Source organism: Coregonus clupeaformis, chromosome 7 (assembly GCF_020615455.1).
Source record: "Coregonus clupeaformis isolate EN_2021a chromosome 7, ASM2061545v1, whole genome shotgun sequence".
In the NCBI taxonomy this organism is placed as follows: Eukaryota; Metazoa; Chordata; class Actinopteri; order Salmoniformes; family Salmonidae; genus Coregonus; species Coregonus clupeaformis.
Window position 1 is genome coordinate 8,337,896 of NC_059198.1, and position 16,172 is coordinate 8,354,067.

The 16,172-nt window shown below is 44.9% G+C and overlaps 1 protein-coding gene across 1 annotated transcript in view; it reads left to right on the forward strand.

Moving 5' to 3' along the window:
• The first annotated feature begins 4,599 nt into the window (after positions 1-4,599).
• The window catches only part of LOC121533090 (collagen alpha-1(XVII) chain-like), a 29,767-nt gene continuing 18,194 nt past the window's right edge, over positions 4,600-16,172 (forward strand). The window contains exons 1-13 of the mRNA XM_045221014.1: positions 4,600-4,675; positions 6,983-7,056; positions 7,344-7,394; positions 9,792-9,923; positions 10,755-11,342; positions 12,224-12,271; positions 12,396-12,449; positions 12,644-12,694; positions 12,933-13,076; positions 13,360-13,503; positions 13,831-13,902; positions 14,822-14,896; positions 15,013-15,063. Coding sequence (XP_045076949.1) covers positions 6,993-7,056; positions 7,344-7,394; positions 9,792-9,923; positions 10,755-11,342; positions 12,224-12,271; positions 12,396-12,449; positions 12,644-12,694; positions 12,933-13,076; positions 13,360-13,503; positions 13,831-13,902; positions 14,822-14,896; positions 15,013-15,063 — 1,474 coding nt within the window. The 5' untranslated portion in view covers positions 4,600-4,675; positions 6,983-6,992. The remainder of the gene's footprint in view (positions 4,676-6,982; positions 7,057-7,343; positions 7,395-9,791; positions 9,924-10,754; positions 11,343-12,223; positions 12,272-12,395; positions 12,450-12,643; positions 12,695-12,932; positions 13,077-13,359; positions 13,504-13,830; positions 13,903-14,821; positions 14,897-15,012; positions 15,064-16,172) is intronic.

The window sequence follows — 16,172 nt, forward strand, 5'->3', positions numbered from 1 at the left end:
TACATGTATTTATAAAAAAAAATCATACTGGCCCCCAGTGGGAATCGAACCCACAACCTTGGCGTTGCAAGCGCCATGCTCTACCAACTGAGCTACACGGGACCTCGTCACTGTTGACGTTGAGACTGGTGTTTTGGGGGTACTATTTAATGAAGCTGCCAGTTGAGGACCTGTGAGGTGTCTGTTTCTCAAACTAAACACTCTAATGTATTTGTCCTCTTGCTCAGTTGTGCACCGGGACCTCCCACTCCTCTTTCTATTCTGGTTAGAGACAGTTTAAGCTGTTCTGTGAAGGGAGTAGTACACAGCGTTGTACGAGATCTTCAGTTTCTTGGCCATTTCTTGCATGGAATAGCCTTCATTTTTCAGAACAAGAATAGAGTTTCAGAAGAAAGATCTTTGTTTCTGGCCATTTTGAGCCTGTAATCGAACCCACAATTGCTGATGCTCCAGATACTCAACTAGTCTCAAGAAGGCCAGTTTTATTGCTTCTTTAATCAGCACAACAGTTTTCAGCTGTGCCAACATAATTGCAAAATGGTTTTCTGATGATCAATTAGCCTTTTAAAATGATAAACTTGGATTAGCAAACACAATGTGCCATTGGAACACAGGACTGATGGTTGCTGATAATGGGCCTCTGTACACCTATGTAGATATTCCATTAAAAATCAGCCGTTTCCAGCTACAATAGCCATTTACAACATTAACAATGTCTACACTGTATTTCTGATCAATTTGATGTTATTTTAATGGACAAAAAAATTGCTTTCCTTTCGAAAACAAGGACATTTCTAAGTGACCCCAAACTTTCGAACGGTAGTGTAAGGTATTTCTGTTCTTTATGTTAAATAAATGTGCGGAAATGTCAATAAACTGATTTTTGCTTTTTCATTATGGGGTATTGTGTGTAGATTGATGAGGAATTTCTATTTATTTAATCAATTTAGAATAAGGCTGTAACGTAACAAAATGTGGAAAAAGTGAAGGGGTCTGAATACTTTCAGAATGCACTGTATGAATAGCCAATGTATAATTTTTCAGATTTCCAGATTTAAAAGAAGAAATTATTATTATTATTATTATTTTCCTCTCTCAACTTTGCAACTCCATAGGCCTAGACAACTCACAGTTTGAACTATGCCTAAATAAACAAAGCAAGTCCATGTTGACATTCAGAATTATCCAGGAATGTTTTAATTGTATTTTTTACCTTTTCAACTTAAAGTTCAAATTAAACTGCATAGTAGGCCTGGAAGTGCAAAATGCAGCAATGCATATGCTACTTCCTTGCTCTAGAAAATGAAAATATCCCAAATGGACTAGAATAGCCTCTGTCTCTTATTGAGAAAAATATAAATAATATCACGCCCTGACCTGTAAATGCCTGTTGTTTCTCGTTGCTTTGGTCAGGGTGTGAGTTTCTATGTGTATATCTATGTGTATGATCTAGTATGTGTAGATCTATGTTGGCCGGGTGTGGTTCCCAATCAGAGGCAGCTGTCGATCGTTGTCTCTGATTGGGGATCATACTTAGGTAGCCATTTTGCCTACCTATGTTGTGGGATCTTGACTCTTGTTTGGCTTGTTTGTGTGTAGCCATTGTGAGCTTCACGTTACGTTGCTTTTGTTGTTTTGTCTTGTGTTTACTTTAATAATAAACATGTATGCATTCCACGATGCACCTTGGTCCAATCCTGTACTTAACGAACGTGACAGTAGATCCCACCTCCAACGGACCAAGCAGCGTGGCCAGGAAAAGCAAAAAGCCTGGACATGGGAGGAGATACTGGAAGAAAAAGGATCATGGATGTGGAAAGAGATCCAGGATGGTATGGATCGCCTTCCTTGGGAGCAAACAGAGGCAGCGAGGGAGAAAAGACGGCGACTCCAAAATGTGAGACGACGAAGGAGACCCGAGAGGCAACCCCAAGAAAAAAAATTGGGGGGGCAAACGGGGTGGTCGACGAAGCTGCAGGAGGCCGTGAAAGGGCTGACTGTAGAGGAGGAGGCCTCTATTTTAGAGGTCCTCCAAGACCTGCGGATCAGCAGTTTAAGAGAGGAGGCCACCACATTACGGGGGCTGATAGCGAGGATAGAGCAGGAGAGCTCCCTTCAAGAGGAGGCGCTGTAGGAGGCCCGTAGGGAGAAGGAATGAGTGGATGCACGGAGAGAGGAGCTGGTCAGGCAACAAAAGGAGCGTTTGTTCATTGAGGAACCAAGGTATGCGGAGATACGCACTGTGTCGCCAGTGCGCATTCACATCCCAGTGCGTCCTGTGCCAGCGCCCCGCACGTGCCATGCGAAAGTGGGCATCCAGCCAGGACGGGTTGTGCCGGCTCAACGCTCCTGGTCTCCAGTGCGCCTCCATGGTCCAGTATATCCTGCACCAGTCCTACGCACTGTGTCGCCAGTGCGCGTTCACAGCCCAGTGCATCCTGTGCCAGCGCCCCGCACGTGCCGTGCGAAAGTGGGCATCCAGCCAGGACGGGTTGTGCCAGCTTTACACTCCAGACCTCCAGTACGCCTCCACAGTCCCGTACCTGCTCCCCGCACCAAACCAGTGGTGCGTGTATCCAGTCCGGTACGGCCCATACCTGCTCCCCGTACCAAACCAGTGGTGCGTGTCTCCAGCCCGGTATGCCCCGTACCTGCTCCCCGCACCAAACTAGTGGTGCGTATATCCAGTCCGGTTCGGCCCGTACCTGCTCCTCGCACCAAACCAGTGGTGCGTGTCGCCAGCCCGGTACGCCCCGTACCTGCTCCCCACACCAAACTAGTGGTGCGTGTATCCTGTCCGGTACGGCCCGTACCTTCTCCCCGCACCAAACCAGTGGTGCGTGTCGCCAGCCCGGTACGCCCCGTACCTGCTCCCCGCACCAAACCAGTGGTGCGTGTATCCAGTCCGGTACGGCCCGTACCTGCTCCCTGCACCAAACCAGTGGTGCGTGTCTTCAGCCCGGTACGCCCCGTACCTGCTCCCCACACCAAACTAGTGGTGCGTGTATCCAGTCCGGTATGGCCCGTACCTGCTCCCCGCACCAAACCAGTGGTGCGTGTCACCAGCCCGGTACGCCCCGTACCTGCTCCCCTTACCAAACCAGTGGTGCGTGTATCCATTCCGGTACGGCCCGTACATGCTCCCTGCACCAAACCAGTGGTGCGGGTCGCCAGCCCGGTACGGCCCGTGCCTGCTCCTCACACCAGACCAGTGGTGCATGTTCCCAGTCCGGCACGGCCCGTTCCTGATCCTCGCACCAAACCAGTAGTGCGTGTCTTCAGTCCGGCACGGCCCGTGCCTGCTCCTCGCACCAGACCAGTGGTGCGTGTTCCCAGCCCGGTGCGGCCCATGCCTGTTCCTCACACCAGACCAGTGGCGCTTGTCCCCAGTCCGGTACGGCTGGTGCCAGAGCAGTCCGCTCCACCGGTGCCCAGTCCAGTTCCGGTCAGCTGCTCCACTCCAGTGCCAGAGCAGTCCGCTCCACCGGTGCCCAGTCCAGCTCTGGTCAGCTGCTCCAGTCCAGAGCCAGAGCAGTCCGCTCCACCAGGGTCCAGTTCAGCTCCGGTCAGCGGCTCCACTCCAGTGCCAGAGCAGTCCGCTCTACCGGTGCCTAGTCCAGCCCCGGTCAGCTGCTCCAGTCCAGAGCCAGAGTAGTCCGCTCCACCGGGGTCCAGTTCAGCTCCAGTCAGCGGCTCCACTCCAGAACCAGACGTCAACCCCTCTCCAGGGTCGGGGCCTCCCACACCAAGGTCCAGACAGGGCTTGGTGTTTCGCGGGGGATTGCCGGTCCAGGCCCAGACGTCGGCCCCTCTCCAGGGTCAGGGCCTCCCACACCAGGGTCCAGACAGGGCTTGGTGCATCGTGGGAGGACTGAGAGGGGAAGCATCGCGCCGAGGTCCAGACCAGGGGTGCAACGGGGAGGCAGAAAGGGAGAGGACGTCACGCCCGGTGCCGGAGCCGCCACCGAGGCTAGATGCCCACCCGGACCCTCCCCTGTTAAGTTAGGTTTTGCGGCCGGAGTCCGCACCTTTGGGGTACTGTCACGCCCTGACCTGTAAATGCATGTTGTTTCTCGTTGCTTTGGTCAGTGTGTGAGTTTATACGTGTATATCTATGTGTATGATCTAGTATGTGTAGATCTATGTTGGCCGGGTGTGGTTCCCAATCAGAGGCAGCTGTCGATCGTTGACTCTGATTGGGGTTCATACTTAGGTAGCCATTTTGCCTACCTATGTTGTGGGATCTTGACTCTTGTTTGGCTTGTTTGTGTGTAGCCATTGTGAGCTTCACGTTACGTTGCTTTTGTTGTTTTGTCTTGTGTTTACTTTAATAATAAACATGTATGCATTCCACGCTGCACCTTGGTCCAATCCTGTACTCAACGAACGTGACAAATAATTACCCAAAGCCATCCATATTTTATCAACTCATTTACAGTATTTCATTCACCCACAGGTGTCAACTCTACTTTTCCTTTCCCTGGGCATCACCCGCCTATCCAAACGCTATGTCTGTCACAGGCTGAAGTTACAGCCCCGTTCCTGCTGTTTTGTTCCAACATGTTGGTAGAAGCTAGGAGTCAGAAAAGACTCATACATAAACGGGCCAGGCACATACAGCGCATGAACACCACGGACCGTATCCATAACGCACCTGGAGATACTGCAGAAGAAGGTAGGATCGCTGGTGCTATCAAATAATTTTCTGTGAAAATAGAGAAGTGAGGAGAGGAAGGTAATTTCAGGAGAACAGGCTGAGGTAGGCATTACATTATCTATTTATTTTTATTTTTACAATCCAAATAGTTTACTGCCACCAATCTATCCCCTGTTTATGTTTCCCCTGTGTATACCTAATAACACATTAATTACACATTTTGGGAAGGAATGCTGATTGATTGTTATGGATCACATTCACAAGTTCATCCCTCCAAGTTCAAGTGCCGATTGTAATAATGACAGTTGTGTTGCTGTCTGCATAGTTAAGCTCTTTTAGGTATTATGCCTAATTGCTGCCTAATTATGCCTTCCGGTAATTATGCCTACCATAATGATAATTTCCTCATTTAATTGCAATCCCAAATCCAATGTGCCAATTAGGTAGTATAGTATTATAACGCACCATATTAAGACTGTGATGGATTCAGTGCTTAGTATGCTAGTGTTTTTTTCATATACATCAAAGAGGTAAACTGATACATCTGCAGCTGCAAGAGGTCTCCTCTCACCACTATGTGGCTGAGGAAGGGAGAGTGTAGCAAGTGTTCATTAGTGGTAATAAATAGCCTGTAACTGAAGGGGTGATACACAGGTGTGATATACATGTGCACACAGCCTATATCAACTAATACTTCCTTCTCTCAACCTCAATGTCTTTCTCCGCTTTACTTGAGGGCAAAAAAAAAAGGTAATTGAACTATGTTTGACAGTCAATTACCACCACATAGTGATGATTTGATCTGTATCTATTTGTGTAGATAATCCTATTTGCCTATTTGTGTCTGAATTGGCACCCTAGAGTAAATAGTCACTAAATAGTGCACAATTTTGACCAGGGCCCATAGGGCTCTGGATTGCCTATAGGAATAGGGTGCCATTTTGGATGCAGACTGCCCTCCTGACCTGGTGATGCTAATTAGAGCTCATACATCATCTCCCATGTAACATGACACCTTTGTGTACCATGTGGGGTAGCTATAAAGCATTAATTACTTTACAAGTGGTCATATTTCATATTCAATAGTTTATATGCATTTCTGAATGACAGTGATTCAAGTAGTAGCCTATCCAGTATTTATAATACATAATAATATCATATAGAATTCAGTATTCAAAAATGTATTCAAATGATTCAAGTAATCCATTTCAAGAATCTACATGTAAATTGTAAGTTCAGGCTTATTGGATGATGAGGATGATGAGAATAATTGAGGCAGCCAATAAGGAATCCACACAGGTCTGGCCTTGTTCATGTTAGCGTCCACAATAAATAACATTGACATGTTAGAGAGAGGATTACATTTTAGTTCTTTAATAAGAAGATGAGCTTCTGTTAGACCAATATACACAGTATTTTCCAAATATTTATATGCATTTTATCCATTTTGGGCCATTTCTTTGTATTTGTACATTTTCACAGTTTTATCCTTCCTAGTGTAGGCTAAATCATTATGCTGACCATGGTTTTGCTTTAGAACCTGTCCACACTACATCCATCAGTCAATGCTATTGAAATAACCTGTCCAAGAGATGCTGTTGTGTCAGGTGATATGTTATGTCATCTTATGTTATGTTATGCTATGTTATGCTATGCTGTGTTATGCTATGCTATGCTATGTTATGCTATCCTATGCTATGTTATGCTATGCTATGTTATGCTATGTTTTGTCCATGGCTGAAATCCTGCATCAGTGGTATAGTGAACTAAAGTTATAAACTATTTCAGCACCCAGATCTGATTTCAGTCTGAGTCACTTCCAGTTTCACAGGAAAATCTATAGGCACCGCCAGTAAATCACTGCTCCTTATAAAAAGAGCTCTCATTTATCAGGTGAATACAATATACAGTACAGTACCACACCTTGGCTTGCCCAAGGCTAGGGTCCCCGCTTAAATCAACAAAACATTCTCAATCAGGGAACTTTGGAATGTTTAGAGAGAGAGAGAGAGAGAGAGAGAGAGAGAGAGAGAGAGAGAGAGAGAGAGAGAGAGAGAGAGAGAGAGAGAGAGAGAGAGAGAGAGAGAGAGAGAGAGAGAGAGAGAGAGAGAGAGAGAGAGAGAGAGAGAGAGAAAGAGAGTCCTAGTAGTACATAATGCCAAATATGGGGGAATGCCGTAGAAAATATAAATTCAGACAAATCTATATAGTTTGAAGTCCTGTTTCTTAGTTTGATATTTCCATACAGTATCTTCCTTAGATTTTTCTGCATGCACCAGTGTGATAAATGATGTAAAAAGCAATCCATGTTCTGTTTTGAAACAGTTAACATGGGATGGACAATCTAACGACAACCAAGATTGTAAATGCTGGTGGCGGTGGGGGCGCTGGTGGCATGGGTAAGAAGTCACTGAAAATTCTAGAGAAAATACATATTTTATTTAGCCTTGCTTTTATTTGGCTTTATAGAAGCTTGTTTTGATTTTGATACAGACTGAAGTTTTGGAATGATACACAAATATGGTCTATAGATGTCACCTATCAGCCACAACACATTATAGCAGTGTACCATGATATTGAACCTGGTACTATTCAAATTGATTATTACAAGTTTGTTGGCCAGGAATACGTTTTAACATGAAACCTATTTCTGAATTGTCAATGTATTTTTTGTTGTTGTTCATAGTCGTCAAAGAAACAGTAACCACAACAACCCGGTTGACATCACTGCCGCCAAGTAAGTTTTGTCCTCTCTGAAGGTTTTCATCATATATACACATTACATTTACATTTACATTTACATCATTTAGCAGACGCTCTTATCCAGAGTGACTTACAAATTGGTGCATTCAACTTAGTGGGACAACACCTTTTTTTCTCTTTTTTTTTTATGGGGGTGGGGGAAGAAGGATTACTTTATACTATTCCAGGTATTCCTTAAAGAGGAAGGGTTTCAAGTGTCTCCGGAAGGTGGTCAGTGACTCTGCTGTCCTGGCGTTGTGGGGGAGCTTGTTCCACCATTGGGGTGCCAGAGCAGCAAATAGCTTTGACTGGGCTGGGGGATCTGTCCGGCAAGGTAAGGAGGTGCCGTTCCCCTCACAGCTCCGTAGGCAAGCACCATGGTCTTGTAGTAGATGCGAGCCTCAACTGGAAGCCAGTGGAGTGTGCGGAGGAGCGGGGTGACATGAGAGAACTTGGGAAGGTTGAACACCAGACGGGCTGCAGCATTCTGGATAAGTTGAAGGGGTTTAATGGCACAGGCAGGGAGCCCAGCCAACAGTGAGTTGCAGTAATCCAGACGGGAGATGACAAGTGCCTGGATTAGGACCTGTGACGCTTTCTGTGTAAGGTAGGGTCGTACTCTGCGAAAGTTGTAGAGCATGAACCTGCAGGATCGGGTCACCGCTTTGATGTTAGCGGAGAACGACAGGGTATTGTCCAGGGTCACGCCAATGTTCTTTGCACTCTGGGAGGAGGACACAATGGAGTTGTCAACCGTGATGGCGAGATCACTGAGCGGGCAGTCCTTCCCGGGAGGAAGAGCAGCTCCGTCTTGCCAAGGTTCAGCTTGAGGTGGTGATCCGACATCCACACTGATATGTCTGCCAGACATGCAGAGATGCGATTCGCCACCTGGTTATCAGAAAGGGAGAAATTGTGTGTCGTCTGCGTAGCAATGATAGGAGAGACCATGTGAGGATATGACAGAGCCAAGTGACTTGGTGTATAGAGAGAATAGGAGAGGGCCTAGAACTGAGCCCTGGGGACACCAGTGCTGAGAGCACGTGGTGCGGAGACAGATTCTCGCCACGCCACCTGGTAGGAGCGACCTGTCAGGTAGGACGCAATACAAGAGTGAGCAGCGCCGGATATGCCCAACTCAGAGAGGGTGGAGAGGAGGATCTGATGGTTCACAGTATCAAAGGCAGCAGATAGGTCTAGAAGGATAAGAGCAGAGGTGAGAGAGTTAGCTTTAGCAGTGCAGAGAGCCTCCGTGACACAGAGAAGAGCAGTCTCAGTTGAATGACCAGTCTTGAAACCTGGCTGGTTTGGATCAAGAAGGTCATTCTGAGAGCGATAGCAGGAGAGTTGGCTAGAGACGGCACGCTCAAGAGTTTTGGAGAGAAAAGAAAGAAGGGATACTGGTCTGTAGTTGTTGACATCGTAGGGATCGAGTATAGGTTTTTTGAGGAGGGGTGCAGCTCTCGCTCTCTTGAAGACGGAAGGGACAGCGGTCAAGGATGAGTTGATGAGCGAGGTGAGGTAAGGGAGAAGGTCTCCGGAAATGGTCTGGAGAAGAGAGGGAGGGGATAGGGTCAAGCGGGCAGGTTGTTGGGCGGCCAGCCGTCACAAGTCGCAAGATTTCATCTGGAGAGAGAGAGGGAGAAAGAAGTCAAAGCATAGGGTAGGGCAGTGTGAGCAGGACCAGCGGTGTCATTTGACTTAATAAATGAGGATCGGATGTCGTCAACCTTCTTTTCAAAATGGTTGATGAAGTCATCCACAGAGAGGGATGAGGGAGGGGGAGGAGGAGGGGATTCAGCAGGGAGGAGAATGTGGCAAAGAGCTTACTAAGGTTAGAGGCAGAGGCTTGACATTTAGAGTGGTAGAAAGTGGCTTTAGCAGCGGAAACAGAGGAAGAGAATGTAGAGAGGAGGGAGTGAGAAGATGACAGGTCCGCAGGGAGTCTAGTTCTCCATTTCCGCTCGGCTGCCCGGAGCCCTCTTCTGTGATTACATTACATGTACCTGTGAATGTAATATCACATAAATACGAATTTAGCCTCTGTCCTTCAAAATGTAGAGTTTCTATAATTCATTTAAAAAAATGTTTTTCATGCTATCATTATTGTTAGTGAAGATTATTCATGATCATTTTCAGCAGTCTGTGTTCGAATATTTCAGAAATGCATCCATCCTTCCTACCTTCCTTGTAATGTAATGATATAATCACAGATCTGAATTGGTTAGATTGGTGAAGTAATAGGGTGGTAACCCTGCTTACACCTATCCAATCACTCATAGATCTGTGCGTACCGCAAGGAACTAAAAAAAGGGAGGATGCATTTCAAAGTATTCTAACAGGACCAAAGTCCTCAGCGTTGGTCTCTGACTATACCTAATGTCTCCACTAGAGGGCGTCACTAGCTCAGTCGTCTCCAGCCAGAAGAGTGTTTCGTCCAGCAGTTCTAGCGGAGGTTCTGTTGTGGAGAGGAAGCTCATCACTCAGAGCGGTGGCAGCAGCAGCAGTAGCTATCCCATAAAATGTAAGTGTTCACTGCATAAGACACGCTCAAACAGAGCGCCAGTGGAAAAAGTGTATATAAAAAATAAAAATAAAAACGATCCACAGAATCCTGTAAAATACCGTTTTTCTTGTACTGTCAATCACAGCCTAAACTATTCCAATGAAAGAGCTTAGATGCTCCTATAGAACTCCCATGGTCACTGATATATAATTCATGACATAGGATTTAACAGATACATAGACAGCTACATTCAGAGGTGTCATGCCCATAGGGGGCACAGGGGCACATGCCCCCTCAGATTTGTCCTATATAAAAAAAATATATATACTTTTTTGTTTTTTGTTCGTTTTTTCTCTGTAATACTACTAGTTGGCTTTAGCTAGCCCAGATAGGTTCCCAATCTCCCAACCTCATAATTAGCTACCAAGAAGCCATTTCAGGCTATCAATCAAGTTAGAGTAGCTAGCTTGTCTAACTATCTTAGCTGGCATGGCTGCTGGTAAAGTTGGTAGACTTTAGAAAAGCAAGCAATAACTAAATGTACTGAATAAGACTCACATTCCTTTCGATCTTTTACCCAGATTTTTAGCAGAAATGCAGAGAAGCATGTTTAGTTTCTTTAAAAAAAGAACCACCAGTCAGGAGGATACAGACAGCTCAAGAAATATGCTTAGATATGCAGAAAAATAGATGTATTTATCCTCACATACTTTGTGTCCCCTCAGATTTTGGGGGTGCATGACGCTCCCTGGCTACATTGTTATATGTCAGGCTACTGTATAAGAAAAAGTCCCTCTCTCTCCGCTCTGTATAAGTCCTAATCATTCTTTCTCTCATTTCCTCCTCTAGCCTCATGTCTCTCTTCAAGTAGTGGGCTGCTCTCTACTGGAGTAGGAGAGTCTACCAGTAGAGCCGTCACAGGAGGCAGTAGCTCAGTGCTAGTATCCTCCTCATCTGGTAGTTCCTCCTCTGCTGCAGCCGGGGCCTCGTTTGGGGCTAGCAAGACCAGCGGCTCCCTCTCCATCTCTGGTGGTGGTCTTAGCTCCAGCTCCAGTTCCAGTTTTTTCACTGGTTCCAGTTCTGGTGGTTCCAATTCTGGTTTTGTCTCTAGTTCCAAAGGAGCAGGAGGAGGAGGAGGAGGCAGTTCCGTCACTGATTACAGTTCTGGTTCTAGTTCTGGTTTTGCCTCTAGTTCTGGTACCGGTATCGGAGGAGGGGGTTCTTCTAGAGCCAAAATGTCGGCCGGCGGCTTGGGCTCTGTGACCGTTTCCACAGTTACCAAGTCCAACTACAGTTCTTTGGCAGGGGTGGGGTCAGGGAGCGTGAAGAGGGGCGGGGCACAGGGGTCTGCATCCTCTGCTGTCAGCTACTCCCCCACCCCCACAGAGAGAAAGAGCATGACCACCACCATGACCGCCCGCTCCGTGGGCTACGAAGGTCAGTCACAAGGTCAAAGGTTAACCCTATTCATATGCTGTGTTCATAACCAAGTGGGAAGGTGGTAATTACCAGTTGTGAAGTCGTAAATACCATTTGGATGCATTCAAGTGCTTTGAACTCATTGAGAAATGCAGATTGGCTAATGGCCAACAAGCTGCGTCAACCATAAACTAAACGTACAGCTATCATGCTTGTAAACAAATTATAGTGTTCAAAAACCATATTAATAGATGCTTTTTATAAATAATGTTTTGTTGTTGCATTTAACTGCTGAAAATGCTGTTATCAAGGTAATTTCCTTAGTAGATGTCAGAGGTCAGCATGTGGGAGAAGTCGAAGCTCAGGGATAAAATACGAGGTTCCCACTAGTAATTACCAGTTGGAGGGGCGTTCAAGTGGACTTTTCCCAGTCATATGTGGTAAATACCACTTTCCCACTTGGTTATGAACGTAGCATTATATCCAGGGCTAGGATTTTTTTCCTGACCACGTGACCTCTGGGGCCTAAGATCAGATATTGGGCGCGTTCCTCTGCCCAGGTGTTGCTGACACCTGCCAGATCTTACAACGCCAGGATAGGTATTTTACGTATTAGCTAACCACATCGTATGTTATAGCAATCTGTCAGTCAATGACACAGTCGATGACGTGGCACGTAACCATTGGTTAATGCATGCAACGTCTGAGCAAGGGCGCGCAACCATTTCCTGGTCATGTCATGTGGTCAGGAAACTACTGGCCCTACCTAAGGTCCTCTGATGCTCTTTAGTCAATAATTATGTCATTAAGAATATCATTAAGAAGTTGAAGTACGACTTCAGTTATGACATGAAGAAGGAAAAGTCATTAATACTGGTGTTTTTCTTCTGCGTATTCAGGAAGTTCCAGTGAAAACTCATCTCCGGAATACACAAGGAGAGAATATGGTAATTACCAATCTTAAATGTGCTTTCAAAATGTATTTCATTCCAATGTTTAATAAAAGTGGATATGAAAAATGACATAATTGATTTCCTGATTAAATGTAGGTGTTTTTTTGTTTTGTTTCAGCTGCAGCAAGTACAGCTGCCAGTGCACCCAGCAGAGGGCGGACCAACAGCAGAGGTACAAGCTGTTAGAGCACAGCATCATCAATCAGACCATACACTACTGCAGAATGCAATGATTTTTTTTTGCCATTTTAAGTGGCTGTATTTGAATAAAATACAACACATCTGAATACACTATTCTATTCTAATCTATAATGTTCTGCTCTATTCTATTCATTTCTATTATATTCCATGTGTGTCCTGTTCCAGAGAGTGAGATCAGATGCAGACTGCAGAGTGCCTCTCCCACTGCCAAAAAATGTGAGTTGCCTAATACCACGCGGGCACTTATCACTAACCTATGACTCACCCAATCTGCCCTGGAAAATACACGTGGAGCAAAATGTGTGGATGCTTGAAGATAAGCTGAATATGGAAGATAAATACAGTTTGATAAAAATCTGTCTTTATAATTAAAAACATTTGAAAAGCCTGCACACTGTACATGTTTCCTAAGCGATGTTAGCTGACACTTGAGTCTGTCCCCCGTGGTGTGTAGGGACGGAGCTGGGTGATGTGAAGCGTCTGCTGAAGGGGAGTCGCTCCAGCAGCATCAGCCCCCCTCGCTCCCCCACCAGCACCCTCCCTATCCCCAGGAAGGCCAGCGTGGAGACCAGAACCATGTCAAAGTGCTCCCATTCAGGTACGCACACTCACCAGTATAATCATGATAAAACCAGGTAAATAAATAAATACTTAAATTCTGTAATAAATAAATAAATGTTTAAATGAATAAATACACTCTGAAATAAGTAAATATGTAAGTAGTAAGTAAGGAAGTAAATACATAAATAAACAGTTTGATAATCACTGAAACATTAGATGGCCAGAATGTCTTCTTAACTGACTCACCTGGTTAAATAAAGGTTAAATAAAGGTTTTTATAAACATACATAAAACCTGTTAACCCTTTCCCTCTCTCCCAGGCCAGTATGAAAGCGCCACCCTGGACTCAGGCATGCCTTCCTACATGTGGTCAGGCTCCTCGGCTGGAGGCTATGGTTACCACACCAACGCCATCAACCTGTCCCCCACCTCCACCCTCCAACACTCACCCACCACACTCACAGGTCAGCAATGGACACCACCAAATATACAGTCACAATTAGTCTAATAAGAATGACATGATATGGAGTGATAATAGTGCCAACAGAAATGTAATCTGAATTTAATCATACACACCATCATAGAGGATATTTCTATAACTGAACAGGTTTAATCCAATAGATAAAAATGACATGATTAAAATGAACTAGATTTGTGTGCGATATAAAAAACATAAGAAAGCATTAAAAAGAAAATGTCTCCTAATTTTCTCATTGTCAATGTGTACTGTATACAGTATGTTATTGTGGGTGTTACTCAATCGATGTGGATGTTTATCAATGTTTCTACAGCCACAGGGCTTCAGAACAACCTGGCCCTCAGCTCTACATCCATGAACTCTGGACTCTCCGCCTCTAGCACTGGTAAACATCTCCCTCAACATCTATCATCTCTCTATGGGTGCGTCCCAATAATCTCTCCTTTCTCTCGAAATGTGCACTTGTTCCTTTACCTTCATGGATTTCAAAGTAAGTGACTGGTATACAGAGATGGACAGTATTTCTGTTACATGTATTTGAAATATGTATTTCAATTACTCCTGACTATTTAGTCATTTGTATTACCTGTGCTGAACTACACTCCAATGTATTTTGTAACAAGATACTTTCGAGAGCTGTAATTTGTATTTTCAAAATACAAAATACTTTTCTATACAATTTTTTTTATAGCGGTTCACAATTTTGTGGCCCCCTTTCACCCTGCATTGATATCAGAAGTCTGATGGCACTATGGTGTCATAAGAGCATCCGCTAAATGAACTAAATATAAATGTATATGTAAAAATGTACAATTGCAAAGCATGCTGAGTAGTATTCTAATGAGCTCCACCCCGGAACAAGGCCAATAATAATACCCAGTGTGCTTTGCAGTTCATTTTGGTATGTTCATTTTCACATAATTTGCATTTTGGTAATTTAGCAGACACTCTTATCCAGAGAGACGTACAGTCAGTGCATTCAACTTAGGTACTGTATATAAACAACAACATATCAGTCATAGCAAGTAAAACATTTCTGTAACCGTTACTGAGAATGTTGTTGCTGTTTGGGCCATCTACTTGCAAATGTATTTCTGTATTTTAAAATACAAAATATTTGTATTTGAATTAAATACATTTCAAAATGTTGATAGATTGATCTTTATGGTATTTTGTAATTGCATTTCTTAATGTTTGCCCATCCCTGCTGATCTATAGAAACTCCCTCTAGCCCATGTCGACACCAATCCGATGCTTTCAGTAGTAGTGCATTGAATGTTTTTTTCTCCTTTGTCCTACTCTAGTTTACGGTATGCAGAATAACCTGGCCACCACCACTGGTGGTATCCTAACAGCTAATGGAGTCAACGCACAAACAGGTATGGATGAAGTGTTGAGTGTTGACAAATCCACCTGGATCAAGAGGGTAATGGCCATATTCATTCATTTTTAAATCATGTTAAATTCACCCTGCATGTATTTCTGTGTTTGACAGTCTATGGTGTGCAGAGAAATGTCACAAGCACAGGGGTGTCCACAACCACTGGTGAGTCCAAAATACTTTGTTTTGCATAGATAAGAATTAGGCAACCATAGACATAAAACATTTGATTCTATGTATATACATTGCCTTTGGAAAGTATTCAGACCCCTTGACTTTTTCCACATTTTGTTAGGTTACAGCCTTATTCAAAAATTGATTAAATTGTTTTCAGACCCTTTACTTAGTACTTTGTTGAAGCACCTTTGGCAGCGATTACAGCCTTGAGTCTTCTTGGGTATGATGCTACAAGCTTGGCACACCTGTATTTGGGGAGATTCTCCCATTCTTCTCTGCAGATCTTCTCAAGCTCTGTCAGGTTGGATGGGGAGCATTGCTGCGCAGCTATTTTCAGGTCTCTCCAGAGATGTTCGATCAGGTTTAAGTCCGGGCTCTGGCTGGGCCACTCAAGGACATTCTCTCTGTACTTTGCTCCGTTCATTTTTGCCTCGATCCTGACTAGTCACCCAGTTCCTGCCACTGAAAAACATCCCCACAGCATGATTCTGCCACCACCATGCTTCACCGTAGGGATGGTGTCAGGTTTCCTTCAGACCAGAGAATCTTGTTTCTCATGGTCTGAGAGTTTTTAGGTGCCTTTTGGCAAACTCCAAGCGGGCTGTCATGTGCCTTTTATTGAGGAGTGGCTTCCGTCTGGCCACTCAACCATAAAGGCCTGATTGGTGGAGTGCTGCAGAGATGGTTGTCCTTCTGGAAGGTTCTCCCATCTCCACAGAGGAACTCTGGAGCTCTGTCTGAGTGACCATCGGGTTCTTGGCACCTCCCTGACCAAGGCCCTTCTCTCCCGATCGCTCAGTTTGGCCGGGGGGCCAGCTCTAGGAAGAGTCTTGGTGGTTCCAAACTTCTTCCATTTAAGAATGATGGAGGCCACTGTGTTCTTGGGGACCTTAAATGCTGCAGAAATGTTTTGGTACCCTTCCCCAGATCTGTGCCTCAACACAATCCTGTCTCGGAACTCTACGGACAATTCCTTCTACCTCATGGCTTTGTTTTTGCTCTGACATGCACTGTCAACTGTGGGACCTTATATAGACAGGTGTGTGCCTTTCCAAATCATGTCCAATCAATTGAATTTACCACATGTGGACTCCAAT